General features: G+C 43.4%; 1 protein-coding gene across 1 annotated transcript; it reads right to left on the bottom strand.

Annotated features, from left to right (window-relative positions):
* Positions 1-3: 3 nt before the first annotated feature.
* On the bottom strand, positions 4-27,723 carry NRDC (nardilysin convertase). The gene is made up of 31 exons (XM_062003261.1): positions 27,417-27,723; positions 22,624-22,963; positions 22,357-22,438; positions 21,392-21,545; positions 19,543-19,616; positions 18,006-18,101; positions 17,015-17,137; positions 15,506-15,563; positions 14,429-14,502; positions 14,169-14,238; positions 13,702-13,779; positions 13,159-13,279; positions 13,022-13,080; positions 12,379-12,433; positions 10,310-10,414; positions 9,912-10,035; positions 9,307-9,393; positions 8,497-8,616; positions 7,994-8,045; positions 6,922-7,072; positions 5,782-5,909; positions 5,338-5,500; positions 4,095-4,126; positions 3,664-3,802; positions 3,152-3,199; positions 2,759-2,811; positions 2,159-2,242; positions 1,156-1,246; positions 770-886; positions 468-560; positions 4-220 (listed from the first exon to the last, which is right to left on the bottom strand). The coding sequence occupies exons 1-31, from the start codon at positions 27,611-27,613 to the stop codon at positions 23-25; spliced, it is 3,366 nt and encodes a 1,121-aa protein (XP_061859245.1). The 5' UTR covers positions 27,614-27,723; the 3' UTR covers positions 4-22.
* Between the last annotated feature and the right edge of the window lie 243 nt (positions 27,724-27,966).

The raw sequence follows: 27,966 nt of genomic DNA, 5'->3' as shown, positions 1-27,966 counted from the left end.
AGCTCCAGGCCACACCGCGCCTTTATTTTAATATTTTATGGTAAGGGAGAACATTCAGAGTTGATGTGTAAGCTTTGATGTCCTTGATGGAAGTTGCTGTCAACATCAAAGAAGATGGGGGCAAGAAAATAAGATGAGGTATTTCAGCAGATGAAGAATTCTGTACTTCTGAGGCCGCTGTAACCTCCGTGTCCCCTTCGTGTTTTCCGTATCCCACCACCTGCAAAAGCGTACCAAGAAAGAAGATTGGCTCTGAGCTCCTCTGATTTGGATCAGCATCTGCCCTGAAACTGAACTACAGATAGTGAGATGCAGTTCAAATGACAGACAATTCTAGGTGTATAAAATACGGCCAGTAATGTGGATAACCATCCTATGAAAAGCTAAGAGTAGAGGGGCCTTTCTCTGCCCCCGTCCTGGGCACTCTGAGGTTGGCAGTTCAGCACTGGGAACTGATGGACACTCACATGCACGCTGAGCACCTTCTTCTTGTTGCTTCTTCTGTGAGCCTGGAACCAGCTGACCAGGTCTGATTTTGTAACAGTCTTCAGAGCTTCAATCTGAAACCAAAAGGAATGATGTTTAAGTACCACAGTGGGGGTTCAGGTCACTTTCAACATCAAATAACTTTCTCTACAAACTATATCCCATTAGATAAAAGAACCTGTTAAAAATAGCATATAACCTTAGAATCAGTATCTCTTAGAGCATCCATTTAAAGAGTAACTTGTGAGTGTTCCCTTTGGCATCATCCCCCACCAGCACCAACCTCCCGGGCGAGCCTGTCAAACAGATACTGCTGCGTCAGCACTTCGCTCCAGTTCCTGTCCACTTCTTCTCCAAGATGGGAGTCTTCACATTCTTTAAGTTTTATCAAAGCTGTCACCTATATTTGAAAAAGACAAAACCATTAGTTTCAGAGGGTTTAAAACTACTGTAGTTTACCCTCATGTGTACTTGGAAAGTGAAAGAAAAGCCAAACTGCATTAAGAAGGCAGTTCCTTGCTTTCAGACTTCACTGTCAAGGGCCAGAGAGCAAATATTGAGAGAATGACTGCACAATGGAGTAAGAGGCAGAAGTTAACAGTGAGTCCTTTGTCCAGAAAACCTCTGACCTCCTCCCACTTAGGTTTCATTTAACAGGTCAAGTTTTACCTGGGTGTTGAAAGCATCTTCTGTTAAATGCTCGATTTTCTCTTCAAAGCAACACAGAAACTCCTCTATTTTCTCGTCAACCAATTCAGAACTGAAAGGAAGTTAAATACTTCAATCAGGCAGGAAATGGAAAAGAAAATCCACAATATTGAGAGGTGAAGTAGCAAAACAGCCCTCAAAGGGTGAGGGAACACTTGGGACAGTCTTGTTTCCCTTCTCCCCAAACAACTCACACATCTCTGAACACCGGTTTTCCCTGGTATCAGGGAATAAAAGCAGCACTTAGAGTCTGAGCTGAGACTCTAACCCAGAGAGGTGGGAGCACCCAGCAACATGAGGAGCTGCTGCTGCCAAGCTCCCAGGGCCTGAGGCTGTGGTGGATGCCTCAGCAGCCCGTGCTGGATGGGGACTCTCCCCCAGTGCAGGCCTGAGCTCTGGCACAGCACGAGCTCTGGGTGAGGGGACTGAGGCAAAAAGAAAAGTCAGCTGCTGTGATGGAATGGGAGGGCTCTGAAACAGTACAAACCTTTCCTCCAGGCCTCACTAATGGAGGTGGCACCCACATGTAAACATTCAGAGGCACACAGTATTCGTTTTCACCTAAGCCTGCAGCTTTGGCAGGGCACACACCTGTAGTCAGCCCCAGCACCAACACAACCCTCACACTGTTGTGGCTGCTGGATGGGAGCCACAACAGCCACGTGGGAGTTGCTTGGTGACAGACTGAGTGCTCCTGGCACAGTATCTTCAAAAAGGCAGGGGGGTATTTAAGTCTTTGGATTACTTTGCCCAGTTAAGTCAGTCAGAACTGCTGCAGTTTTAAGAAGCTTAAGGCTGTTGCTTTATTTAGAGGTTGTTTTCCAGGCCCTATGCAGAGTCACAACCTGAAGGCAGAAGTACTTTTTCAACAACCCCTCCAAGGCCTGAAGCAGCTGCCCTGCCCCAGCAAAGCCCAACTGCCCAGCCCCCACAGCCCAGCCCAGCGCCACCCACCAGCACTTACTTGTACTTGGTTGCCTGAGTGGCCACTGTGACCGAGAAGCCAAGAATGCCAGAGGTATTCCTGCAGGTAGGGTACACGTGGTAGCTTAAAAGAAAAGAGGGAGGCAGCAATAAAGTCATTCCACAGGCACAGCTACATTTTCATTTCCATGCTACAAGTTCCCACTGCTGGGGTACTTGAAGAAAAAAAATCAAAGACAATTTCTCAATCAGCCTCGTTCCTTTGGTTTCTGCATCACTGCACTGCAGGGCCTTCTCATTTTTGGGAAATCCCTTTAAACCTGGCACAGTATTTGTGTTCCTGCAAACTTAATTCAGACCCAGAGCTGTGAAAAGCTTCTTCCACTTCCTGCAGCAGGAGGAGCCTCTGAGGGAGGCAGCTCTGCACCACGGGCCCCTGGGGAAGGGGGAGCTCATGGAGGAAGTGGAAAGAACAACTTGATGCTGAGTAACTCCAAGTTAACACACTGGGAATGGCTGCAGTTCTTACAGGACTCAAAACCAGGTTGGCTGCAGTTTGTGTTGACGGCTACGCTCTGTTTTCATCTTTCTGTTGTTTCCATCACAATACTGGAGGAGTAATCCTCCACACCACACTCACCCCAGGGTCTGCTTGGTTCTCAGGAAGTCAAAGCAGGGCTCTTCCATGTGCATCTGGAATGGGAAGAGGACAAATGGTTACAGCAAAGGGTCTCCCCAGGCTGTGGTCCATTCAGAAAGGTGAGGCCACAGCAGCAGTGCTGCCTTCCCCCATAGCCACAGCCCTGAGGGGCTTGGCCTTCTGGGTTGGTAGCTAAGAGCCCAGTCCTCCACACTGTCCCTCACAGCAGCAGTTGTTTGGGGGATCCTGTCCCAAACACAAGTTTTATCAGAGTGAGCAATAAACATCTGCTGTCCCCTTTGTAATATTTAGCCCCCTGGCCTTATGTGACCTCCAAGCACTGCTCTCAGGGAAGACACTTTGATGAGTGAGTAGACACAAACACTAACTTACCACAAGCAGCTCCATGAGGGTATATTCCCTTAGGTTCCTGGCACCTGACTAGAAAGAAAATGGAGAACTTGAGGGGATTTAATGGAGTTAAATGCCACAGTTCAGACTCAGGTGACAACTGTGGCACACACTTTGGCCTGGACTGCAGCACTAAATCACAATTCACAGCAGGGGCAGGTGGCAAGTTCTTGTTTTCTGCAGAGGCCTCCATATGGACTTCAAAAGAGAGGGCAGGGCCTCAGCCCAGACCAGGAGATCAGGGAGAGGACACTAGGAAATGGCATGTAGGAAATGGCATAGGCCAGGAGGGGAAGATGTTGCTTTCAGGGAACCCCGCACTCTATGTGAGCCCACCTGGGTTTAAGCCTTTTGGGCCCAGAGTGGGTGCTCACATGGGGTTTCACAGCCCTCTGTAACATTCCTGTCCAGAGACTGCTCTCAGGACTGATGTGAGTGAGTACAACTGTAGCGACAGCAGTGACCAGAGGGACTAGGGCAGAATAGGGTATTACCTGGTAATAGACTGTCACTTCAGAGTTGGCATCACCTTTGTTGAGAGTTTTCACCTTACAAAGCAGATGTACGTTTGGCAAATCCACCACCCGGAACTGAACAGGGCAGGGATGGGCCAGAGGAGCAAACTGGAGCTTTCTGAAGGGAGCACAGACAGCGACATGTCAAATACCCGCTCACGGCTTAACCCAAACCCAGGTAACACCCGGGCACTTACCCACCTGTCTGACATTATCTTCCCCTTCCCCAAAGCACAACAATGTCCTGCTTAACCTGCCAGCCACCTCCCACCAGCACCAGCAGCCTTGTGCCCAGGAGGGGAGGAGGGAATCCTGCCTCGCTCCCGCCCTCAGCCCTTCCTCCAGAAAACACTCTTAACCTGAGTACGGTTTCCACACAATGGGAAGTGCAAGAACCAGGAGATACTCACTGAACAACGTATTTGAGGAAGTCCTTAGCTTCCTAGGAGAGAGCACAAACATCAGTTTTATTTAGAAGAGGATTAATTATCACCTCAATTCACAGCTACACCCCCAGTGCAGTGCTCCAGGAAGAGACCCCCACGTGCTGCTCTGCCACATGGCCCGGGCTCCCCACCTTATCCCAGGCCCCTCTGGACACATCTGTGCCACACTGCAAAGCACAACTGAGTCTCCAGGCAGCATCTTGCACTGTAACTTCTCCAGAAGGAGAATGCAGAAGCCAGAGAAAGAGTTTGCCATCAGAACAGCAAAGGGTGGAGATCATGCCCATGAGAGGGGCTGCAAGTTGGAGCTCTGGGAAGGGGACCCTTGGGCTTCGCTCAAAGAAATGCGAGGAAGTAAGAGAAACGATAAAAGCAATGTGGGACTTGCAGAGTGCCACCCTCTGAAAGGAACTTAGCTCACACAGAGGCTGCAGCAAGAAAAGTATTTCCAATGAAGATTCTTAGTAAATCATGACTGCATTTCTCAGACCTCCCTCTATTCCACAGCTCAGGAGGCAACAGCTGACACGAGGATCTGACCTCCCAAAGGACACTGGCACGTTTTCTTCAGGAGGCATTAAACAGCTTAAGGACAAACACTACCAGCTAAGACAAACTTCTTGGCACAAACTGTAATTGCAGGTTTCTCTCCCATGCCACACATAGGCAGTCAATGACACTGGACACATGGAGCCAAGCCCCATGGCAACCCTGTTTTAGAAAGCCTGACAGGACTGTGTCTGAAGTAGTCCCAAGACCTTGATGAACACTGCAGCTGTCTGACAAGACTGAAGGTGACAGAACTTGAGTGATCAAGCCACGCATGTAATCAAATTTCCAGGACAAATAAACTCTGAGGGAAGCCTCCAGCTGGGGCACCACTGTGGAAGGTTCTTGATATCCAATATATCAATAAACCAAGCAATATCAAAAACCAGGGGCTACAAGGGAAACAGTTTACAGGCAAATTTCTACCATGTCCTTCCCACTCTGTAGTTTAAATCCAAATTCCTGGAAACTTCTGTCCCAGTGGCTTATCCCAAGGAGCACTCCTGGGCTGTCAGAGGTGAAGCTGCCCTGTGCCAGTGAGATTGCTGCCACAGGAGAGGCAATCAGTTGGCAGCCCAGTGTGGAGCTGTGGCATCTCTGCTAAAGTCCATTTTAAGAACAAGTCTGAGCATGTGTTAGCTGCTGAAGCTGTACTCACGCTGCATGTGAAGTTGCCTTGCACGAGACCCTCTGCAAAGAGCTGTGACTTGAAAGCCTTAACAAAGGAGGAGAGAGACTCGATGGAAATGCCCTTCATCAGCGCCTGGTATTTGTCAGTCATGGACCACCTCCCGTGCTCCAGGATCAGGAGACGCACGTCCCTGCGATGCGAGGAGGAACACAGAACCCCAGGTCAAGGGCTGCTCAGTGTAAGAGACCCCACTGCTGACTTGGGACAGGCAGATGGTCCCCAGGAGCACTGCTGGGGGCTGATCCTGCCCTCCCGCAGCACCTGCTGTTGGCTACAGGTTGCTTCAGACCAGCAGCCACCTGCATGTCCCATCTGACCTACATGTCTGATACTCTGACTGGCAGAGCTTCATGAGCTTCCTGAGCTCTTGTGCAGCTGTGCAGCCTCTTTTTGCTCTCTCCCAGAACTTACTTGGCCAGAGTCTCAGGTTTGATGAGGAAGTTGAAGTATGTTTTCTTCAGCTGCTCTGTTATCATTTCAAAAACTGCTGGAGTAAAGCTGAAGTCAGCCAAGTAATCAATGATGAGCTGAAACAGAAGCTGAAAAGAAAACAAGTTTTAAGTTGGGTTTTTTGGTTGGTTTTTAAAAGAACCAATTTAAACCACACTCCTCAGTTCAGTTAGATGCTGCTCACTAAACAATTCTGTACCAAATCACAGGGAGTTTCACAGGGACAGCAGTTTTAGGAAGCGAATGAAATAAGCTCAATATCCCAAATCAACAGGAGTTTCCACATACAAGGCTGGATTTGTTTCAGTAGAAACACCAGCACCTCTGAGTTAGGTATTCCACTTCACCCTTTTACAGCTGGCCAGCACAAGGACATCACAACACAGCAACGTTCATGATTAGAAAAGGAACATTCAGACCATGCCATTTGCGTCTTTTTCTGTTAAACCTCACACTACCAACAGATGATCAACGTCCTTGTTACAGCTCCACTCAAGCTCTTGCAATAGCCCAGGAAGCTTGGAGGTTCTCTCCTCTCTGATTGCTGTTTGCCATGTCCTGCATGGCCAGTGTTTAAAGAATGGGCACAGGATCCCCTGATCCTCAGAAAGCAAACTCTTAGCAACCCAACAAAGAAAAACTGTACCCAAACTGAGTATGGTCAGAAGCTGGATCCATCTCAAGTCCAAGTGTAAATAAAACCTATTTTCAGGCCCACTTGTGCAGCCAGTGTGCCAACAGGGGGAGAGGCTCTAACACGTGTGGATGTGAGACACTCGTAGCCTTTTTAAATGAAATGCTGTTCAAGTCTAATTGCTAACTGTATCTCCACTAAAAGGAACATTTCTCTTAAGTCAGCCTAAAGTCAGGAATTTGAACTTGTGTAAGCAAATAAAATGAATCTTTTTCTATGTGCAAGCACAAAAAAAGCATCTGCTGCATTACTCTGTTTCTGAACAGAGACACACATTAACCAATTTAAAAGACCCCCTCTCAATATTCAGAGCTCCAATCAGCCAGGTTCCAGCTGCCAGGAGGAAAAAAGCACTGACACTGAAAAGCAGCATGCATAGAAATATTTAGAAGGTCAGCAGTACTTACAGGTAGTTTGTGATTGAAGCCTCTGACTCGGATGATTAAGCCGTGCTCTCCAGCTACCAGCTTGTATTCCAGCTGAGCAACGTCTGCTTCGTAAGCTGGTTCCCCGAGATTGTGGGAAAGGATGTTTACAAACGTATCAAACAAGACTAGGCTGGATGGGGAAAAAGGCAGAAGGTTAGAAAGAGGGGAGAAAAAGGACAGAATATAAGAAAGATAAAAATCAAGCCCAGTGAGTTGGATGGTATGCACAAGCAGCTCCAAACACAAACAAATACTTGAGTAAAATGACATTAAGAAATCTTCATCAAACCCAGAAACACAGAATGCAAGTCTGTCCAGAAAGCACACAACTCTCTTTTGACACTCAGTTGTTCTTTGAAATGAGTAAGATTCCAGCTTCACAGGATTCAATATTTCTTCAGTTGGTATATTGTAACATGCCAATGCTCAAAACATGGACTAACCACAGGAAATGAGACTGTTACACTCAGTGTACAGGAACAGGGCATGGATGGACTCAGTTATGCTGAAGACTTGAGTAATGAGATGATTATTTATCTATCAAGATAAAACAGTCAGCTAGAGCAAATAAGGCTCTGCAAGGTGGAAACTGCAGCTTGTGCTTTCAGATCCTTGTTATTGTCTGGATTCCCACTCAAAGTTCAAACTAACAAAGCCCCGATGCAAACAGATTTATAAAGGCTTTCCCAAAACATCAGTCCTGCAGGTCTCAGCAGGCTCCTGAAACGTGTTACACATGGCAAGGCTAGGCTAAGAGCAGCAGAAGTGCAGCATGTACAGAGCTGTCACCTTGAGTCTGTCTAACAAATGGGTGGTTTCTAAATGCTGCCAGTTTTGGAAAACTCGAATAGCACACCATGGAACTCCCACATGTCTGTTTGCTGCCCTACCGACCTGCTGCAGAACCAGCCTCACCACACTGCAGATCAGACCAAAAGGGAAGTGTAAGAACATGAGACAGGGAAGCCTGGTTCTATTCCAGTTTGAAATTCATCTCTAGGTATGGTCATTAGTTACTCTGCAAGCTGAGCATAAATAATGGAGGGCTCACTTCTCTGCAGACTGCTGTATCAACGGAGAGATCAGATGGAATCGGACATAACCTGGTGGGGAAGAAGAAACTTCAATGAGCAACTCTATAAAAAGTGACAGCTTTCTGAAGTCAAATGTACTTCCATCAGGTTGTTCTTTGGTCACAATTCCAGTCTAATGAAAATGATCATTCAGCTATGAGAATATATTTCTGCCAGCACGTGTATCAGTATCACACTCATCTGTCCAATTCTGTCCATAATCAGACCTTCACAAGTCAGTATATTCCAGTGATTCCACTTTTTAACCTGAGCTAGTATTAGCAGGGTTTCTTTGTTGCAAGGTAGTTCACCTGCTGCTCTTTTATTGTGGCTTATAAACATATCAAAAGAACCACCAAAGAGCTGACAGTAAGCACTGAGTTTATATGGCAAACACTATCACATGTTATTTACCTTCAAACAAATTCCAGCTGGTAAAACAAGGGACTCAGTACTCTTCAGAAAGCTCTAAAACATTTACCTTTTGGGATTTTGAATTTATTGTCCTTCTTGTACCAGAGACAGCCTTGTAGTGTGCTTAGGGCCTTGACTGGATACTCTGTCTCAGGGCATTCAGCAACTTTCAAAGCAAAGTCAGTAGCTAGCAAAAAGAAAAAACAAATCAAAACCCCAAGTCAGTGGCTTCCACAGACACACCCAAGCTACATGCATGGCACTCTGCAAAATCCACATCAAAATGCATTATTCCCCTCCCAATGTGCTAAAGTATACTGTAATTCAATATTAATAACACAGTACTGTGAACAAAATAGTATTCTATTTTATATGAATATATTAAGTCAACACAGATAACATTATATAGTTATAATGCTTTCCTGGACCCAAAGAACATTTGGTTTTCAGTTCCACACCAGAATTGTGGCTGAGAAGCAGTGGATAAATGGTGATGGTTCCATTCCATCCAGGATACAGCTAATGGGTTGATTTTCATTTGGTTCTGGCAACAAAGCCAGATGGTATTCACATACTTTCCAACCCAGCAGGACTAAGCAAATAAAGTTGCTCTTCTAGGGTGTCCAGGGCTGTGTTAGCTCTCACTGATTGTGTGAGCTCTGTTATGGATACATGATCTGTAAGCTTACACTTTAGAGAAACTCAGTTCTCAAGCTTGTAAGGAAAAGTGCAATTAATAAAATGCAGGTGAACAGACCTCTCATTTTAAGTGTGCAAACCCATCATGTTTAGATAGAAATTAAAATGGTTTCTAAACCATAGAAAATTCTCAATTAAATTACTGGTGGAAGACGTCACTCCTGCTCGGGTGCCTTACCTATGTATTTGTTCTCTTCTGGAAGGTGCAAATCTGGATTTAACTCAAAGTCACTGGCCCACAAATCACTCCAATACTTGTCAATATCTATTAAAAACCACAAAATGCACTTAGTTCAACTGGAAGGTCATGTTATTCTATTTCCCAGCCCAGTCACTTCATCTCGTGTGAAGACTTGCAGTACAACAGGAGTTTCACAATGTCACCTGATTCATCACGACTCTTTCTAAACTCCTTCCTACACACTTCCCTGGAGCACGACTGAAGCAGTTCTATGAAAGTAAATCAAGCCTGCCTGCATTAGTAATTCAGCTACCAGCATGTCCTGCCCTTCATTAGTGTTCTTTTCCCTGGTCAGGAGTTGAATGGCAGCCAAGTGGAGGGCTCCTGGGATTGCTACCCCCTCAAACAACTGTAAGCTCTGGAGTGGGAACTAACTGATGCCAACCAAAGAACAACTATATTGAGTAGGATGGAGTATCTGACTAAGTAAAGCACTGAGGATTCATTTCCCTGCTTCTGTGTGGTTTTGTTTTGTGTTGTCACCCTTTTCACATCTCTAATGCCTGAACCAGCCATGCTCTAAGCTCCTGCCGCTGCTTTACCTTCCACGCTGTACTGTGTTCCAAACCACTTCTCCTTCAGATGACACTGGCCTTCATTGGCAGCAGACAGCAAAACGAGGTTGGCTCTCTGGGGACTGAGCTGGTTAAGGGCATCAGCAATGATCTGCAAGTTCAAGACAATATTTGAGCTCAAATGCAATTCTGGCTCTGCCTGACCCAGCAAAGATTTCTTTGTCTGAACATATGAAGAATAAGACAGAACAAGCTTACCAAAAAGGAGATTTGCTTTCTGAGTTTAAAAAGAGTGATTAAGTTATAATAGGAAACCTGTGTCTGTATTATGTCAAATTAAATGCCCATATATGGGCCTACATTACACAGTATGCCTGTACCTTCCCTGCAGCAAAACATATAAACAGAGTTCAGAGAGGGTTTACCTCAGGCTTGTATTCAAACAACAGCTCGTCTCCCGTCAGAAAATCCTCCTTCTTGAATAACTGCATGTTCTCACAAAGGCTTTCCACATAGTCCACTGGATCTGTCTGTAGGCAAACAGGCAAAGCTATTTTTCACATCATCAGAAAACTCAATCATCAATCCTCTGCTCTGAGAAAAGCTTGACTGGTCAGGTATGTTCAGCATGACTTGCATGTTCTGCTGCTTATGGCATTTAGTTTTGGTTATTAAACTAAATATATTTCATAACCATATCTAATGCTCAGGATTCCTCTGGGAACCACAAAATATCAGATCATCTGTAGAGAAGAACTGGCCTTCAGCACGTGTTTGCAGCCATCAAACCTACTGGGCTAAAGACCCAGTAGAATGCACTTCTTGCCTCCAGGGAACATCAGCAGAGTCGTGCAATTCAAGATTTAAAGTCACGTGGAAGCTGGAAAGAACAAGCTGAGGAACTGCTGCTGCTGCATGAGCAGCATGCATGATCCTGCTCCTTTCCTAGGCATTCTGCCATGAAGTGCAGTGAGAGGAGGACAATATTCTCCTACTTGGACACAAAAGTAGAGATTGCCTTTTAACTGTGTAAGTCTGCCTAGTGGAGAGCTGCTTGCTGTGTGCCATTTGGTTTTTCTGAACAAGCCAGCATCACACCATACAAATGCTTGGTCCAGATACAGATCACGGTTCACTTGTAAAGAGTCAAGTTTGACACATCTATGTTTTACAAAAGGTACTGGAATACATGATCAAGGATTTCTTAAGACACTGGACATCTGAAGAAACATTAAGTCTCTCTTGGAGCACATAACTCTTTATCCCAAAACCGTGCCTCTGTGACCATTATTCTTTCAGATGGTCATGTACCAGCTTCTTCCATTAACCAAAAGACTGTTGTCATCTTGTAATAGTTGGACTTTGCTAACAAATTCATAAAAGCTGTGTTCCACTAAAACCCAGAGCACATGGCATTTAAAAAACAGTGCTCTCGTAAATCAAGTGCAATGTAAACTTGTTCTTTGTACCAAAGAAAGCCACCAGTCTGTTATCTATCACTTGGGGTTGCTGCTAACAGTCCTTGCTGCCTGTGTCACTTGCAAGTATCACTTCTGCTACTCAAAGGCCAGCCACTCAATAACCTCCACGTGCTATTCTGAAGGCAAAGCTACACATGCAAGGATTTGCTAAAAATGACACATCTAACATCCAGATGCTCACAATTAAGCCTGGTGGGACTTAAGAGTGTCCAAAAATACTTTGAGCATCTGAAACAAAAAATCCCCTTATTCAGTGTTTTCTACACTTTTTTTCCCTTCCTGCATCTGTGTACCTCACAGAAAGCAACAAATACCAGGGATGCTTTTGAGCCATATGTGTAGTATGTGGATCTGTTCTCTCAAAAGGAAATTTCAGTGCCATTCAAAACAATCAAGTTACCCAATAGGAAACAAATCATGGCTAAATGTAGTGAGAGTAAGAAAGTCAACAAAGTGAGGCTTCTCAAATGATCTGAGCTGTGTGTTACCTTCTTCTTTATCTTTAATAAAAACAAGATTTTTACTAACTACTATTCAGTCACCCAAGGAAAACTTGACACAAACCCACATTTAAGTGCGTGATGTAACAGCAGACACAGGGGTGGTTATAGCCTCACTTTGAGAGGCCAGGTCACACCTTTCATGCAACAGACTTTGTATTCCCAGAAATCAGCAGTGCCAAAACAGCTGAAGAAAAGTGATACTAGGCAAAACTACTGAAAAGCTCCAAAGAATTTTGCAAAGCACTATAAATGGGCACAGAACTTCACACACAAGGGCCTAATGATTGACACTGAGAAAGAGTCCAGCTACCATAGAAAACAAAACGAGTCACACTGAATTCTGTTATAGAAGTCACAATATTTCTCTGCCTAGAATACAAATTCTTTCAGTCAAATACAGCCTCATGAAGTGCATAATCTGTTTGAACACAACTTTGAAAATATGTTTCAAAATCAAAATGAAATCTTCTGTATGGTTTATCTATATCAACACAAACAGTGGATGAATACCTGTTCCTGGTACTGAAACTCATTAGCTTCAATCTTCTGGATTTCTTCCCATATTCTGTAAAGGAGGTAAAAGAGAATAAAAGTGAATTTCCTCTGTTCTGTTTCCACTATTCCACAACACTTATAGAGATTCTGAAAAAACAAGTAGTCTTCTAGGAAAGGCATCACGGGTGAGCTCAGTGATTCATTCAGGCCCAAGACCTAGAAGCCAGTAATACATGCACTTCTCCTTCCATCCAAAAGGGCATTTCTGCTATTTTCCAAAGAGGAAGAGGCTTAATTACAAAGACCCCAAATCTGATGCCAACTGCATGTACAGGCTAACACCAGAAGGCCAGTCCCGACCTCCCTAGATTTGGCTCAACAAGTTTATACCAACAGATGCAAAATGACATCTACACTAGTTCAGCTGACTTAAACTGGAAATCAGATCACAATAAATCAAACTAAAAGCACCAAGAAACAAGAACATTAAAGAAATTAATTTTTACACATTAACTGATCTGTTTCCCTTGCAGCCAAGCTTTCCTAATGACTCATCATTTATGTTCCAGCAACCCCACAGACAGTTCAAACACTACAACTAAAAGGCTAATGGAGGAGGAGAGTCTTGTGAGTATGTGTTGTAGTGGCAACCACTTGCCTTTTATCTGGCCCTCTCTTCTGCAGCATCTTCACATACTGAAACACAACGTGTGCCACCTGCAGACAGAAAGGAACAGGTTACTTTCTCCAGACACTGGTAAAACAGTAAGAAAATCAAGTTGCAGTAAACCATACCTCATAGAAGTGCTTGTAACCTTCATCAGTCAAAGTCACAGAAATGCTAAAGATGGAGTAAGTGGAGTTCTGTTCAAATCCTGTCTCATCATTTCCTCCATACAATGCAAGGGCCCAAAATCTATAGAAGAATTAAAGGTACTTATTAATTACTCATTTCAGCTTTACTTGAGCTTAGCTGCAATCATAGCTTTAGTGCCACGGCTTTCAATCCATTTACAGTTCATACAAAGCTTTTCCAACATAAAAATGTGAACCTCAGGACGAAGAATTTAAGAAAAACTGTGAAAAACTGATGTAATCTTTTGCACATCTCTTCAACAGCAGTCACAATGCTACTGATTCATAGATCACAGACCAAAACCCACTTCATTCTTACTGGGGTCTATCATCAATTTAAAGTATATTACTACAAAATGCTGGCAGAAAAAGGCACACTTGTCCTGCTTTTACACATAGAGAAATGACATATAGACAAAATAGTTTGCCCTTTTTTTTGAATGATAGCAAAGCATTTAATAACTATACTTAGAGCACACATACTTTTTCCTAAGGAAAGAAAGAACGCTGCCTTTGCCTTCGTGTCCCACCAGCCAGGAAATATAATGAAGAGGCTTCACCCTAAAACAAAATGTGAAGGCAATTAAATGTCAGGAGGTAATACATTTCACAGAAAGAAATCACTACACAAATCATTAAAATACACACTGTCTGTTTCTTCATGGCATGTTTTGCATTTTCAGGCAGCGTTAGGATAATAAGCTAAAAGTGTAGGAGTTCAGAACATAAGGACTGATTTTAGGCAGTGAGGAATGATCAGCTTAGATCAGCTGTCTACCAGTTCCACTCAGTTTATAAAATGAACCATATCTGTATCAGTTTTAAAATGTTTCCTTAGCTGAACCAAAGCACTTTGCAACATAAATAAATGAGATGTTTTGGCCTGTTGTGTAGTCAATAAATATTCCACAACATAAATGTATCAGAAGTAAAAAGCAGCACTACTGTACCTGTAATGCTCTTCCTGTGGGGGAAGCGCCCAAGTGATACTCAGTGAATGAACTTTCCTGATTGGAACAACTAAACACAAATAAATTGATTGACTATAAAGATACATGATTAGAAATAAATGAGACATTTTACATAATGCAGAAAGAGTAGTCAAAAGTTATTCAGAACTGTGCAGAATTACTTTACAAAGAATCTGGATCACACAGAGAAAATGCAAAGCTAGATATTCAAAACATAGAAACAAATCTGTTTTACTTACCTCTGTAAAGCCTGTGAAACTCTGGTGTGTCAAAAGGCTGAGTCAGATGGCTAAAGCTGGGTTTGGGTAAACCACTTAAAAGCAAAATGAAAGTGTGATGTTACTGGCAAGAATTCAATGCTACACTGAGATAATCACAAGGATACAGTAAGTGCCAATAGCTCTGAGGTGACTGAGGCAATACACCAGACAACCAAAAAATGGCCCCCAACAAAGGGTGCAGCCCAGGATACACCCAGCCCAAAGTGGAAGGCAACCTGGCACTCTGTCCACACAACAAGAGTGATTACCCAAGATTTAAATACCCCATCAACACCTCCCTCTCCTTCTGTCCCAGGTGGTATGAATAAAAAGCCTGCTTTCATGATAGGGGAAAAGGAAAGCCAAGCACAGTAAAAACCTTCTTGAGATGGGCCTGGATTCACAGGATCCTGATGGATTTTCTTGTGAGGAAGGAGGAACAAGAAGGACAAGTGTTGGGAGAGACAAACATGTCTCTGAATAGCGTTTGATTTTCACAAGAGCATTTCTATTCACCACAGAAATAAACACCTTGCAAAAGGAGAAAATGAAAGGGGAAACAGAATGCTTTTCAAGTGAGTAAAGCCTTTGCAGAATCCCCTTTTTAGGCAGCACACTGAAGTAGTAAAAACAAAAGTACAAAGTTCTAACAAGTTGCCACTTGTTAGAGGGTGACGACACTGAAATTCAAGACACAGTGTTAATGTATTTTGCTGCTCATTATTTTTGTCACAAAGCAAAGGTCAGCTACATAAAAAGATAATCCAGGTTTGAATGACTTCTCACAAAACCAAGGTACCAGCATACATTAAGCAAACACTGCTGCAAGTTGGCACCACAGCTTGCAGGCTAAACAATTGTTAAGCACAAAGCTTCCTGAAGCAGTGCCAGTCTTTAATTTCCAAAGTTGCCTTTTTTCCCCTTGATAAGGATGTTAATTAACAAATCATCATTTTCTTAAGTTCTCCAGTAAGGAATTTATTATTTTTTTAAACCATCACCTTACCACCAGATTAATGTAGAATTTGTAATGCCTTTTGCACCAAAAAAACTTACTTATTTGGGATCTCGGAGAAGATTTCTGTCACCCACTTTTCCAGTGTATCCAGAGTTTCTATAACAAGAAAAAAAAGGAAGCCAGGGATGCAATTTCCTGAAGATCTCAAGACAATTTTTTTAATCTTATCTCACCAGTTCAATTACTTCAAAGAGGCTGCAAAGTCAGATTTCAAAATGACAAAGATCTCAATGATAAGCTTCAAAGCTGTTTTTCTGAGATAACTCTTAACAGTCGGTGAACTGCACTTCTTGTCATAGCTCTGGTTTTTAATATACTGCTGAAATCTCAGGCTGATACTACAGAGATTTAAGGTTCCTAAGTATCTGGTGTGACTGTGAAAAGGAATCACCAACTTAGGGATCTACAGAATCACCAGTACTGGCTAGACTGATGCCATCCCTCTATGCCCAGAACATATGGAGCGGTTTACACAACTAAACACAGTCTTACAGTGCTAAGAATTCCTCTCCTCATTCTCTTTCCTAAATAAACTGTATCAAGAATCAGAAATTTCATTCTTTTCTAAAAAGACTGACTGAAGATTGCTTAAGTGAACAGTCTGCATTATGTTGAACAACAAAAACGCAGGGCAGGGCTCACAGTTTCTTTTGTTTTAACAGAGACAGAAGTACAAAGTAGACCTGGCTGGCTACCAGTCCCCATGCTTTTCTTCCCAATCACCAAAAGAAACAATACTACAATCCATCATGGGGTAAATGATTGTTCAAAAAGGTTTTCAATGCCCTAAGAATTTTACAGTCTGGACAGAAGAACACAGGAGAAGAAAAGAATTACCACCTCTATTATTATCAGCTCCATTTGACAGATGGGTATTGCAGTCAGCTTTAGCATTCAACAAAACTCCTAAGCAGAAATCTAAGTTGAATGCACACAACTATTTCTTTTCAGCACAGCTCTTCACTACATGCTTAACTTGTATGAAATTGCCTTCTTTAATTCTCAGCAGAAACAACTCCCAGGTCTTAAGTTTTTTGCTGAAATGAAACTCAATTCCATTTGCACAGAATTTTTCAGTCAACAGGGGAAAAAAAATCCAACCTTCCTTCCTAGAGAAATGTATCTTAAGGCCTCTTTTAAAAAACCATCCCAAAGAGAACAAGATAACTGGGAAATCCAGTCTCAATCTCCCCAATCATTTTCTGTGTAGGTTCACTGTTGATGGCAGAGAAACCAGCAGCATTAAGTCATCTAAGTGTTCTGACTCTACTTTCACACAAGATTTTTCTTTAAATGCAGCTTTGAGATTTTACCTTGTGTTAATCTGGAACCTATTCAAAAGCTTCTGAGAGTGGCAGGATGACAGGACCACAGCACAATTGCTCAAGTCTTGTTTCATTTGCAAACCAAGCTAAAAATCTACTTAAAAATACCTCTTGCAGGACTGGACTATCCACTAAACCGGCTTGGGCTACAGCTGAACTGGTGCCAAAAGCACTACACCAGCAACAGCAATGAGCCTGTGATTAAGGAACAATTGAGGTTACCTTTTGATTGGACAACTAAAGTCATGTAGTGAGCAGAGTAATGGCGCTGCCAGAAGTCCCTCAGCCTGGTGTAGGTGTCAATGTTATTCCTTTTAGGCTCATGTTTGAGTGTATCTGCATTACCTGCAAACATTAAAAGGGGATTAGTTCTCCAGACACTGGTTACATCAAGAACTGATACACCAAGAATTTCTTTTTCTCCCCTGGCACTGACTAGTGAAGGTAAACACAATAAAAACACTCAATAGAAAGTTGGGACTTCTAGGAAGGTTAACTGAAATTTCTTATCTTCCAATTCCTAAGGACACTGTTGTAAGGACAGCTGATATGTCTATGACAAGGAAGGCCAGAGTCCTTCCAAGTTGTTAGGTCACTGATAGCATGTACTGCACACTTCACTGTGTTACCAGCTACTCCCTTTCAGGTGGAACTTGCAGTACAGGGGAGAGAAAAAAGAGGGGAAAATAATGCTGTTTGGCAGATGTCACTAGAGAACTCCATAAAAATTCTCTGCATTTCAAAGCATCATACTGCAATTAAATGCAGCACAAAGGTGAGGGAGAACTCTGTACTGTCCAGGAGGGAAGGACAAACTTCCCTTCTGCTCCACTCACGTGGCTGAGAAACTCTACCTCTGCAAGTGAACAATTTCCTTGGAAAAGCCTCCTTAGACACAAATCCAGAAATAATTCATCTTTCCAGGACATTTTAATATTGAAAAACAAGCTGAAGCAAGACACAGATGACTCAGAGAGCACCACCTTTATATTAACAGACAGTTTCATGATGATATGCATAGGGCAACCTAGCTTTAACATCAGCAAATAGCAGTACCAGAATGGAAAGTATGTGATGTATTCCTGCAAAGTGAATAATAGCTCTAATGCCTCTGAGTAAGGCTAGGGTTTGCTGGGACAAGTTCGCTCATGTTAGTGCATTTTTAAGTGGTTAGAAGTTTATCATTGCTTTATAACATAAATTCAGAACTTACCCCAAAAAAATTTCTTCATAGGATGTCCAGGCCTGGCAAGACTCCCAAATAGCATCTCCTTTCTGTTTGTATCAGAGGGTCTTGCTAGTTGATACTCTGTTAATGTAAAGAATTTTCAGTGGCATGCATCAAATTCAAGGTCATGTTCACATAAAATAAAACAAAGCAAAACTAACAATTAAACTGGAAAGGAGACCCATCATACAGATGCAGCCTAGAATCATTTTCAGGTATGATGAAGTAGGGAAGTAAGATAAGAAATGAGAACTGCTAGCAGTAATGGACAGAACTCAAAGAGAAGAGGAAAAATATAAGTCATTGCTGAAAAGCAGAGAAAGAGATAACTAGGAGAAGGATGTAAGGCCCCAACTGGTCTTGTCTAAATGTTCTCAATCTGTTAAATGTAATGGGAAACCAGGGTCATCAATATTCTACAGGGTTAAGCCCTGCAGAAAGAGCCAAAGAACAATTATAAACCTGTTTCTCCCATATATCAAAAAGAACAACTTATAGTCTAATAATGAAATAAGAAATTGAAAGCTGAGCAAGACAGTTTCCACAAATGCAGTTTTATAATCAGTTTAGACTAATCTATGTCATTCTGCCAACATCAACAATTGACCCTCTCAAACTGCATTTTCCTGTTCCTGGTTTTGCTGGTAATAAGAAACATGCACAGCAGAGGTGTAAGCTAATTCTTTTGGCTGGGTTATTCTGCAGCCAGTTCATCCAGCTGACATAATTTAGTGGGCAGCACATTATCACAGCATCAATACAAGGGAAGGAGTGCATCTGCACAATGAAAGCAGTGTAAGTGAAGGTGTAAACTGGCTTAAGCTGTTGAAGAACCACACCTTAACTCAAAGATGAGTCCTTGTTTATGTCAACACTTATCTAAATTCAGAGATCAAATTGCTCTTTTTTCCTTGTTAGAAGAGAGGAAGGAAGATGATTTGGAATAAATATTTGAAGCAATTGGCAGATCTGCCAAATAACAGGGTTTTTTTTCTAGAACAGTTTTACAGGCAGTCTGGAGGTATTAATTACATATCAGAAAATCAAATGAAGGCTCCACTCACTTCATCTTCCTTCTGAGAAGTGACTATTTAGCTATTAAGGAGTAAGGAGACAAGTACAATCACCTCAACCCACCGTATTCACTCCATGTAGGACTGGAGAGAGCAAAGGACTATGCTGGAGCTATAGGCATGTTGTTGATCAAAGAACATCCACATACTCATACAACTGCTCTACAAGTTACTGGCAAAACACTTAGAAATAAGTAATTTCTAATTCAAGAAATGAGACTTTCAACTCTCACAGTGATGGCACTACATTGAGTCTTTCTCCTCTAACAGCCATTGATATCCATGAAACTAAAGTTGAACAGTTTAATCTCTCTGGCAAGTTAAGTGAACCTGACTGAAGTGCTCAGATGGATATGTCCAAACTGGAAACCAATCAACAGTGTCAGAAAACAGGTTTGGTTTCTTTAAGAAGATGGACTAAACACACAGGCAAAGACACTCCTACTTACCGCTGTCTACAGCCTCCACTTCTCGGTCTATCGCATCCCTGATCATCAGCGGGTGAATAAAGAATTGTGCCCACCTAAGAGACAGAAAAATCCATATACTTCTCTTCAGTGTCTATTAAGCTAGGGAAAGAAAACCCCAGCAGTGAAACCTAATATCTGCTATTTTAGTCTATAAAGTTGCTTGTCTTACTACAAATCATGTAGTTCTTGACTACACTGTCTAAAGGAAAGATAAAAGCCAGCTTTGGAATAACATCAAAAACCAAAGGGCAGGGTTCCCTCGTCACCAGACTGGGAATGGATTGGTTGGATACAGTAGGGTATGACACTAATGAGTGCAGCATGATCTGCCCTTACATCCCAAGAATGATTACACCAGATCAGACAAGTGACCCATCTACTCTGGTTCCTGGCTCTAACAGGGAGCAGTAACAGATCCTTCAGAGGAAATCCTTGGCTGTTCATTAGGAACAACGTGACCATATGGGAAAGTTTCTTCCTAATACCAGACGAGAAATTGTTGATTTATGTCCTTTAAAAAAACTTTATAAAATGGTAATGGCTATCAAAACCTTTATTATCTACTGTAAAAGTCAGTGTTGTCATGCAGAAACAGCACTTCTCCTGTACTCGTAGAAGGCAGGGGAATGGAAAGGGACAGATCTGCAGTGGATGGAGGCTCTGCAGAAGGCTGCCAGAAAATCTAGTACTTCTATTTTATTTGTTGAGGGTTTTTAATATTGCACTGAAGTGGTAGAAACAAAAGGTTAACAGTGACACATTGCTGACAGAATTCTACAATGACAGGACCCATTAAGCTAAAGACTACTGAAAGGAGATGTCTTTTGATTTCTTTAATCCACAAGGACTTGAATGAGCAGAAATCATCAGCAGCATCCAGCTGCTTCAAAGAACTCCTAATTTCTGTGTTTCCCATCCACTAAGGGAGCTGTTGTGGTAGATTGCAATTACATTTTTTCATTCTTTCACACTTTCAGACATCTAAAAAAGCTGGACTAATCCACAAAGGAAAGGTGAATTTAGCTCAGTAAAGTAAAAATCAGGCACTACTTAGTAAAATGTACAAACAGCTCTTGATGTCATCACAGGAATGTATTTTGATCAGAGTGACTTCACAAAGCAGTCTATTCTCCTCCTGAGAGAAGCACCAAGAATAGTCAGCTGCCATGCTCTCATGAAGGGGTGATTTCCTCTCACTGAGGGAGACCATGCCAACAGGCAGAGCTCTGCTCTCCCAGCACATTCTAAGGCACAAAAGAGCAAGTTCAATACTTTCTGGCAAAAGCTACCTGCTTCACTGAATAACCTGGATTGGTTCAATTTATCCTTCTGAGGCACACATTGTCCCATAAGTTTCAAGGCTGCCCTCCACCCACCAAAACAGCTTAGACTTGGAAACAAATAAACAAAAATAATTAAGAAAAACACTCTCCAAGGACAGATATTTCAAAGGATGAGTTACTGGGATTTTGGGAGCACATCCCCTCTGAACACTTGTCCCATTGCGTTACATTTACATAACTGTCACCAATGCTACTACTTCAAGGGTGCCAGAACAACCAAAGAGCTACGTGCATTAAGACTTGCACATGGATCCTATGTAATCACAGAGTGCCTACACCAGCACTATTTCAAAAAAAACAGCAACATATCCAAAGGGAAATAATATTTCCTCACATTCAATATCCACTGCTGTAGTGTGGCTACCTAAGGAAGCTCAGCCACAGCCTTAGTCATCCCTAAATGATGAACTGAACAGCTACACCCAAACTCCTCCAGGCACATACAAACATTGGTTAACACCTAATCCCCCTTTCTATGAAGTTACCTATCAAGTGCTTCTTTGAAGTACTTCCTCTGCACATCAAACTGGAAGACTGTCCTCTCACAGTCAGTGGAAGCATTGTCGCTGCCCCCGTGTTTCTTCAGAAAAGCATCAAACCCATTCTCATCTGGGTACTTCAAACTGCCCATAAAAACCACTGCAACAAAAAGCAGCACAATTACCCAGATGACATTAATTTCTTATTCCTAACTGCAGCTATAGCAACCCCTCTTCAGCACAGCATTCCCTACAGCTCACATGCAGAGGTTAACTACTAAATAGCAACAGGCTGTGTAACCTGCCTTTAGCAGAAGGCCCAAACAGACTGGTAATACCAGTGCCTTTTTCAAGTATTTTGAGATCCAACTGGTCAGAAACTTCATGTGGTTTCTGTGCCTATATTACTGATGTATTACATCATCCTGTACCAGAGAGATGGAGGTCTGTAGCTTCAGTCTGGTTTATAAAGCCATAGGTAACATGCCTCCCCTTCACATTTAATGGATACAAAGAATGTCAATACAGGCAATGCACAGCTTGTCCAAGAGCCTGAGATACCTTCTCCCTCATTAGAAGTCCCTTAAAATCACAAATTTATTTAACTAAGGAAAATGAATTCTGGGAGGTTTGAAACAGGAAATGATACTAAAATACTACAGAAATTCAGAGCTATAGAGCACTCTTTAAAATCATAATGGCTGGAAGAGAACTTTAAGATCGAGTCCAATCACTAACCTCACAATGTCAGGCCCATCACTAAACTAAACCCTACCCCTCAGCTCCTCATCTAAACGTCTTTTGAATATCTCTAGGGACGGTGACCATCATCTCCATAGGATGCCTGTTCTTGGCAAAAAAGTTCTTCCTAATGTCCAACCTAAACCTCCTCTGGAACAACTTGAACCCATTTCCTCATGTCCTATCAGTTTTGCACTGAAGCAGGAGATGAAATAGAAGCAGATACGTACTATGTTCCAGGAAGTGTGCTAATCCCGGCAGATCTTCAGGATCAGAGAAGCTGCCAACAGCGATGCAGAGGGCTGCTGCAGACTAAAGAAAATACAACACTCTCAGCAAAAGCTGCTTCAGGAAAACACTTCAGGAAAATGTCAGAAGCGCAAGAGAAATCAATCAGGACAGGCACAATAAAAAGAGAGTCTAGTCTGAATGCCTAATCACAAGGTTTCAGACCTCCAGGAAAAACCTCACTCTATATACCAGTTTTAGGTACATACCTGCTTTTCTGTACAACCTCTCTTCCTCGTCTCTTCAATCTCAGCTAGCTCTTCTAATTCACTGTCATCAGGATCATTGAAATCCTCGTTATCTTCTTCATCATCCTCACCCTCATCCCCCTCATCACAGTCCTCATCATCAAAACCTTCTCTACCGTCTTCGATCTCAGCTCCAGAGTCATCATCAGTTTCCTCTTCAGATTCGTCATCCTCATTGTCATCTTCCTCCTCCTCCTCCTCCTCCTCTTCTTCCTCCTCTGATAAAGCAGCTGAAGCACCATCCATGTAATTCAAATCCGAAATCAAAAGTGCCCGTAAGCCATTCTGCAGTTTGATATACCTGAAAGAACAATTATTTGCAATGAATATGCTCATTTCCCAAATATGAATTTTCTGAAAGCTTCTGTACTTCCTGTAATAGTTTTGTGCTCTACAGGTTAGATTTCCTAATGAAATACCTAAGCTAAGAAAGTGAGCAGTTTTATAGCAGGAAAGTGCAAGTACTCTTCAACATCTCTAAGAATAACAAAGAAGCAATTCAAGGTAGCAGCAGAAGCTCATCTCCCCATAAGGTCAGGGACACAGATTTGGGCTTTTATTTCTCCCTTTGTGAAATATTTAAGCTACTAAACACTCACTCAGAGAAAACTTCATGTACTCAGAATAGGCAAACCCAAACTTCAATAGCTTGTTATGCTTGTCAGGCTCTTGTAAACATATATTATGTGACAGAATTAAGATGTTAGTCCTCACCTCTAAACAGGCCTCAGAGACTCCATTTTATTTGATTTCATTTTATCAATGCTTTTTATTAAATGAGGTCTCACAAATGTGGCAGGCATGTGCTAGAAGGAGAGAGCTCTTCTGCAGGCTTAATAAATAAGTCACCAGGGGTTGATTGGCTTACTCTCAAGAAGCAATATATACAGAATACTCTGTGTATAATCACAGAGTTTTTTGTCTAAGTGTATGCATATATGTATATGTACCCACAAGCCCTCTGCTCAGTGCCATTTGACAACTGTTCAGACTGAGGACTGCCAGCACCAATGCTCTGTACTACAAGATGCCTCAGCAGTATTTGTTTCCTGTCAGATTGGGAACAGACAGTCACAGTTTGTCAAATGAGACAGAGCACCCCTCCTGGGAGCTTGTACTGACTCATACATAGCGGCCAGCTGCAGAAAGGAAGGGATGCTGGATCTGGAAAACACTTGATCCAACCTAAAAACTAATGTGATACAGACAGGTGGTATCTGGGCCAGTAAAAAAAAAAGCTAGTATAAAACAAAGCCCTGGTCATATCCCACACTCCCAGGAAAATCCGAGCTACAGAGTATAGAATCATTTGGTTTGGAAATGACCTTTAAAGGTGAGCTAGTCCAACCCCCAAGGTTATATCTGATCAGAACTTTACAATGTGTCTACTGTTGTAATTAAGCAGCACAAACTTCAAAACAGGTTTCCAGCTCAAGCTACAAAGTACCCAAAAGAAAAATGAAACACACAGTGTGTGTGTTTTCCAACTCCACAGTTTCCAAAGTTTCTCACATTTAATTCATGGTTATCATGAAGCCATTTCACTGTTTCCCAGCCATAAAAGCATGTGTTGTTATCAATATTCCAATTAAAAACACGACACCAGTGTAAGCTTTGCTTTTTGCTAGTTGCAGGCCACCTACTCTGGCTCTGCAAACCCCAGAACAGCTTGGAAACAAATTACTCTGAGCACTCCTCTCCCAGCTGAACTTCATGGGAACATATTTGCAGGAAATGGACAAAGAGGGTATTGTGACAAGAGCTAAGCAGTTCTGAGACAAAAAAATAAAGCAACACTTAGGCTACCAAGTCTACAACAAAAGCTGAAGAACAAGTTGAATGGCTGTGTGAAGTTTAGGAATTGTGACCACTCATCCAAGAAGAATTGGCAGCACTTGCCGTGGGTTTCCTAACCATGAACATAGCCATTCTGCTCGCTTCAGGACTGCTGAGCAGTACAAATTCATTCCAGTCAAAAGAAGAAGTGCACTTGTGCTTGTTCCAACTACAAGACATGGTGTAGAACTTGCAGAGATGCTATGACTAACTGCAGGAGGTACAGTAGTACCAGAAGTGTAGTACTAGATCCAGGCTAATGTCTGGGTACAGAGTTAATCACTCATGCATCCTGAAAGGCTGTTTGCATCATACATATATGTTGCATGATGCAGCTGTGGCACTTCTGAATGCATGAGGGGGGTCTTAAGAAAAAGATACACTGTACATTGGAGTGCTTCAGTCCCTGAAAAGGTCTGAGCAGGAGTCCTAGGCAGCAACAAATCAACATTCCTACAGCACAACCATCATCTTCACCTGTGCAAACAATTGTCTTCAGGTTTTCATGGCCCATAAAGAATGCTGGCTTCCCAGTGATCAAAAGGCAGTCAGGGGAAGTAGAAATCAGAATAGTGCTATTCTTCCAGAGCAATTTGCCACAAAGCTGTTTATCTGGGTGCATCCCGTCATTCTTGTTGATCCTTTCACATATCTCCATTAAACTAAAGAAGCAGAGGATACTAATTTTACATTACTCATATTGAGGCTTGTGAGTGTCACACCTGAGGGTGAGGAAGCACCCAGTAGTAAGGCAACATTGAACTAAGCCACTGTTGAAGGCTATCAGATTGCACTTCAGGACAACCTAGAACAGTTTAGGTTATACTGAGCAGAGGCACCAACTGACATTGGTGTTCTTTACTTTTTCCATGTTTCAGTCCAATGGAAAAGGACAAGTGTAATCAATACATAAGTATCAATTATATGCAAGATAAAGGACAAAAAATGCAGTCATGTAACACAAAGAGGAGTCAGCATAATCCAATTGTTTTGCTGAAGAACTATACTGGTGTTGACATAAATAAGGCTTAAATATAAAACACAGTTCAACTTCTGAACAACACTGTTTAAACAAGTTTGTTCTCATACTAAGTTCTTTCTCATGTCAATAATAATGCCTTAGCAGTTAACACTAAAATACATACCAACACATGCTAAGCACTTACAGAAATGTTTTCACTTCCCAAATTACCCAAAACAAGCAAGACAAGCTCATGAAGTTCCATACATGGATGAATTTAAAGACAATATACATTAGGGTAAAAGTAACTACCCACTCATAGCTCTAATGAACAAAATCAATTTCTGTTCCTCAAGACTTTCGTTCCAACAAACCTGCTTTGCAAGATACATTCTTACAGTCTCTGTCAGAACTCTTGTGGTTTTTATGATCATTGTTATTTCAGAAGATAAAATGTAACATTTTCCACCAAGTTAAGGCTGATATCACCAGGTGGACACAGAGGAGAAAGTGTAGACACATCACCAGGTCACTTGCCATTGCACTTCCTCAGGAGGTTTTGTATACAAGTAGCAGATACAAGTATGACACAAGTCCTCCTTCATGGAGGACTAAGCATGGACAGTAGGATTTCTGGGAGATTTTGGTATTGGTTTACTCTATTAACAAACACACTCTCCAATTCTCTACATGCAGTGCATGTTCCTGAGCCTCAAAACAGATAGTGAGTGACAGATTTCAGCAGATTTCTTAAGCTTCACCACTGTGCTGCTTCAAGTAGTAAAGGCAGAAATTTCCTAAGCTGACAGTGTCTGTAACCATGAGCTCTGCAGGAAGACAGTCTCCTGCAAAGTACCACAAGTAGGAATGGCAGCAGGAGAGGTGGGCAGAGATGCAGAAGAAGCAGCAAGGAAGTAGGGCAAGAAGGGAGGGAACAAATGTCTTCCTAAGCCAATGGGCATAGTCCTCTTCCTAGAGCCAGATGGGAAATTCACCATCAGCCAACATCACTGCAAATCCAAAACTCTGTTCCAGGCTCAGGCAGATTCTCCACTGTCTGTGCAGAGTAGACATCGTGAAAAGTAAAGATAAAAAAAGCATCTCTGCCAAAGGATGAATAACCTTCTCCCTAGCAAAAAAATTATAGTAGTGTCACTTCAAGAATGACTGCCTTAGAGGATGCAAACTGCTCAATCCTGGCCTCAGCTCAGGCTCTCAGCGTGAGGAGGCCACAGACACCGCTGGACATGCTCAGGGATGCTGATCTTTTTCTGCACTTTCAGGGCTGTTACTCAGAAACATACAAATGAAGACACAAGCAAAATACCAGCGTAAAAGTCCTCCACTCGCTGACATATTTGTGTTAAAACCTAGTAACTCATCTAAAACTGGACGAGTGTCACACTTTTTTAAAGTTGGTACTTGCTCTGTAATACTTCAGCCCACCTCGAACTTCATCTCAATGCTACCAGAACGAGCTGCCAGGACGAGGGTTGCAAACGAATAACTCAGTATCACCCTGCCTCTGAAACGGAGCATCACAGCAGAGCCTCTGAACGAGCTCCGTTTGTTTTTTTCCCACGCACGCCCCAAGCCTACTGCTGTGCACAAAAACCAGATGGCTCATCTTGAGAAGAAACACGCGCATGAACCTCCTTGTCCCCATTTTTCACGAGGCACCCACCTCGCCCGGTCACTCCTAGAAGTCCGGCTCCAAGCACTGACGGTTCCGGCCGTGCTGGCGTGCCCGAGACACAGGGCGGGCTGGCACTAGCCCCGCACGCTCCCGCACCCGCCTCCTCCCTCCCGCCCGCCGGGGCTCGCACGGACGACCAGACCCAGCCTTACCCCCGGGACCACCCGGAACCCGCCTCAACGGCAGCGGCTCGGCCTCGACCCACCCCCCGAACCCCTCCCTGGGCTCCGGAGGGGAGGACTCGGCGCCGGCGGCCCTTACCGGTACTGCTTGGGGTCGCTGGGCGACTTGACGATGTCGGGGTCGCCGAGGTTGGCGCCGGAGCCGGTCTCCTCGCGACCCTCCTCCTCCCCGTGCGGCGAGCAGCCCCTGGCGTCGCGGCCGCTCTCCCCGGCCTGCTGCCCCACCGCCAGCTCCGGGCAGCTGTAGCTGGACACCGACTTGTTCCTGCCGGGCATGGCGCTGGCAGCGGCGGTGCCGGTTCCCGCACCGGCACCGTACGGCAACGGGCGGGCAACGGCGCACACCGGGCGCCCGCACGCCGCCAGGCCCCGCGCCCTCCGCGCGACGGCGGCCAACGCACTGCGCATGCGCCGCGACCCAGCGCCGCCCCAGCCGGCGTCCGGCGCACGCGGAAGAAGGAGCGGCTGCCCTGCAAACAACCGGACCAATCAGCGTCCGCCGCGGTGTCAGACGGAGAAAGCGGACCAATCCTAGGCCCGGCCTTGGCGCCAGGGGTGGGCTCTGGCTGCTGGAGAGAATGCCGGGGGGGGGGGGGCGAAACCATAGATGGGGAGAAGGATGGAGGGAA

The sequence above is a fragment of the Colius striatus genome, chromosome 10, assembly GCF_028858725.1.
Source record: "Colius striatus isolate bColStr4 chromosome 10, bColStr4.1.hap1, whole genome shotgun sequence".
NCBI lineage: Eukaryota > Metazoa > Chordata > Aves > Coliiformes > Coliidae > Colius > Colius striatus.
The sequence above is the reverse complement of the archived record's forward strand: the minus strand, read 5'-3'. Positions and strand labels throughout refer to the sequence as shown.

Bases quoted from the DNA above. Each gene is read 5' to 3' on its own strand.
- NRDC (XM_062003261.1), bottom strand. From the start codon at position 27,613: ATGCCCGGCAGGAACAAGTCGGTGTCCAGCTACAGCTGCCCGGAGCTG. The intron at 14,239-14,428 runs GTAAGTAAAACA...ATTTGTGTTTAG, and splicing joins GTTTCACAGGCTTTACAGAG to TTGTTCCAATCAGGAAAGTT. The intron at 221-467 runs GTGAGTGTCCAT...ACGCTTTTGCAG, and splicing joins AGAAGGTGCTCAGCGTGCAT to GTGGTGGGATACGGAAAACA.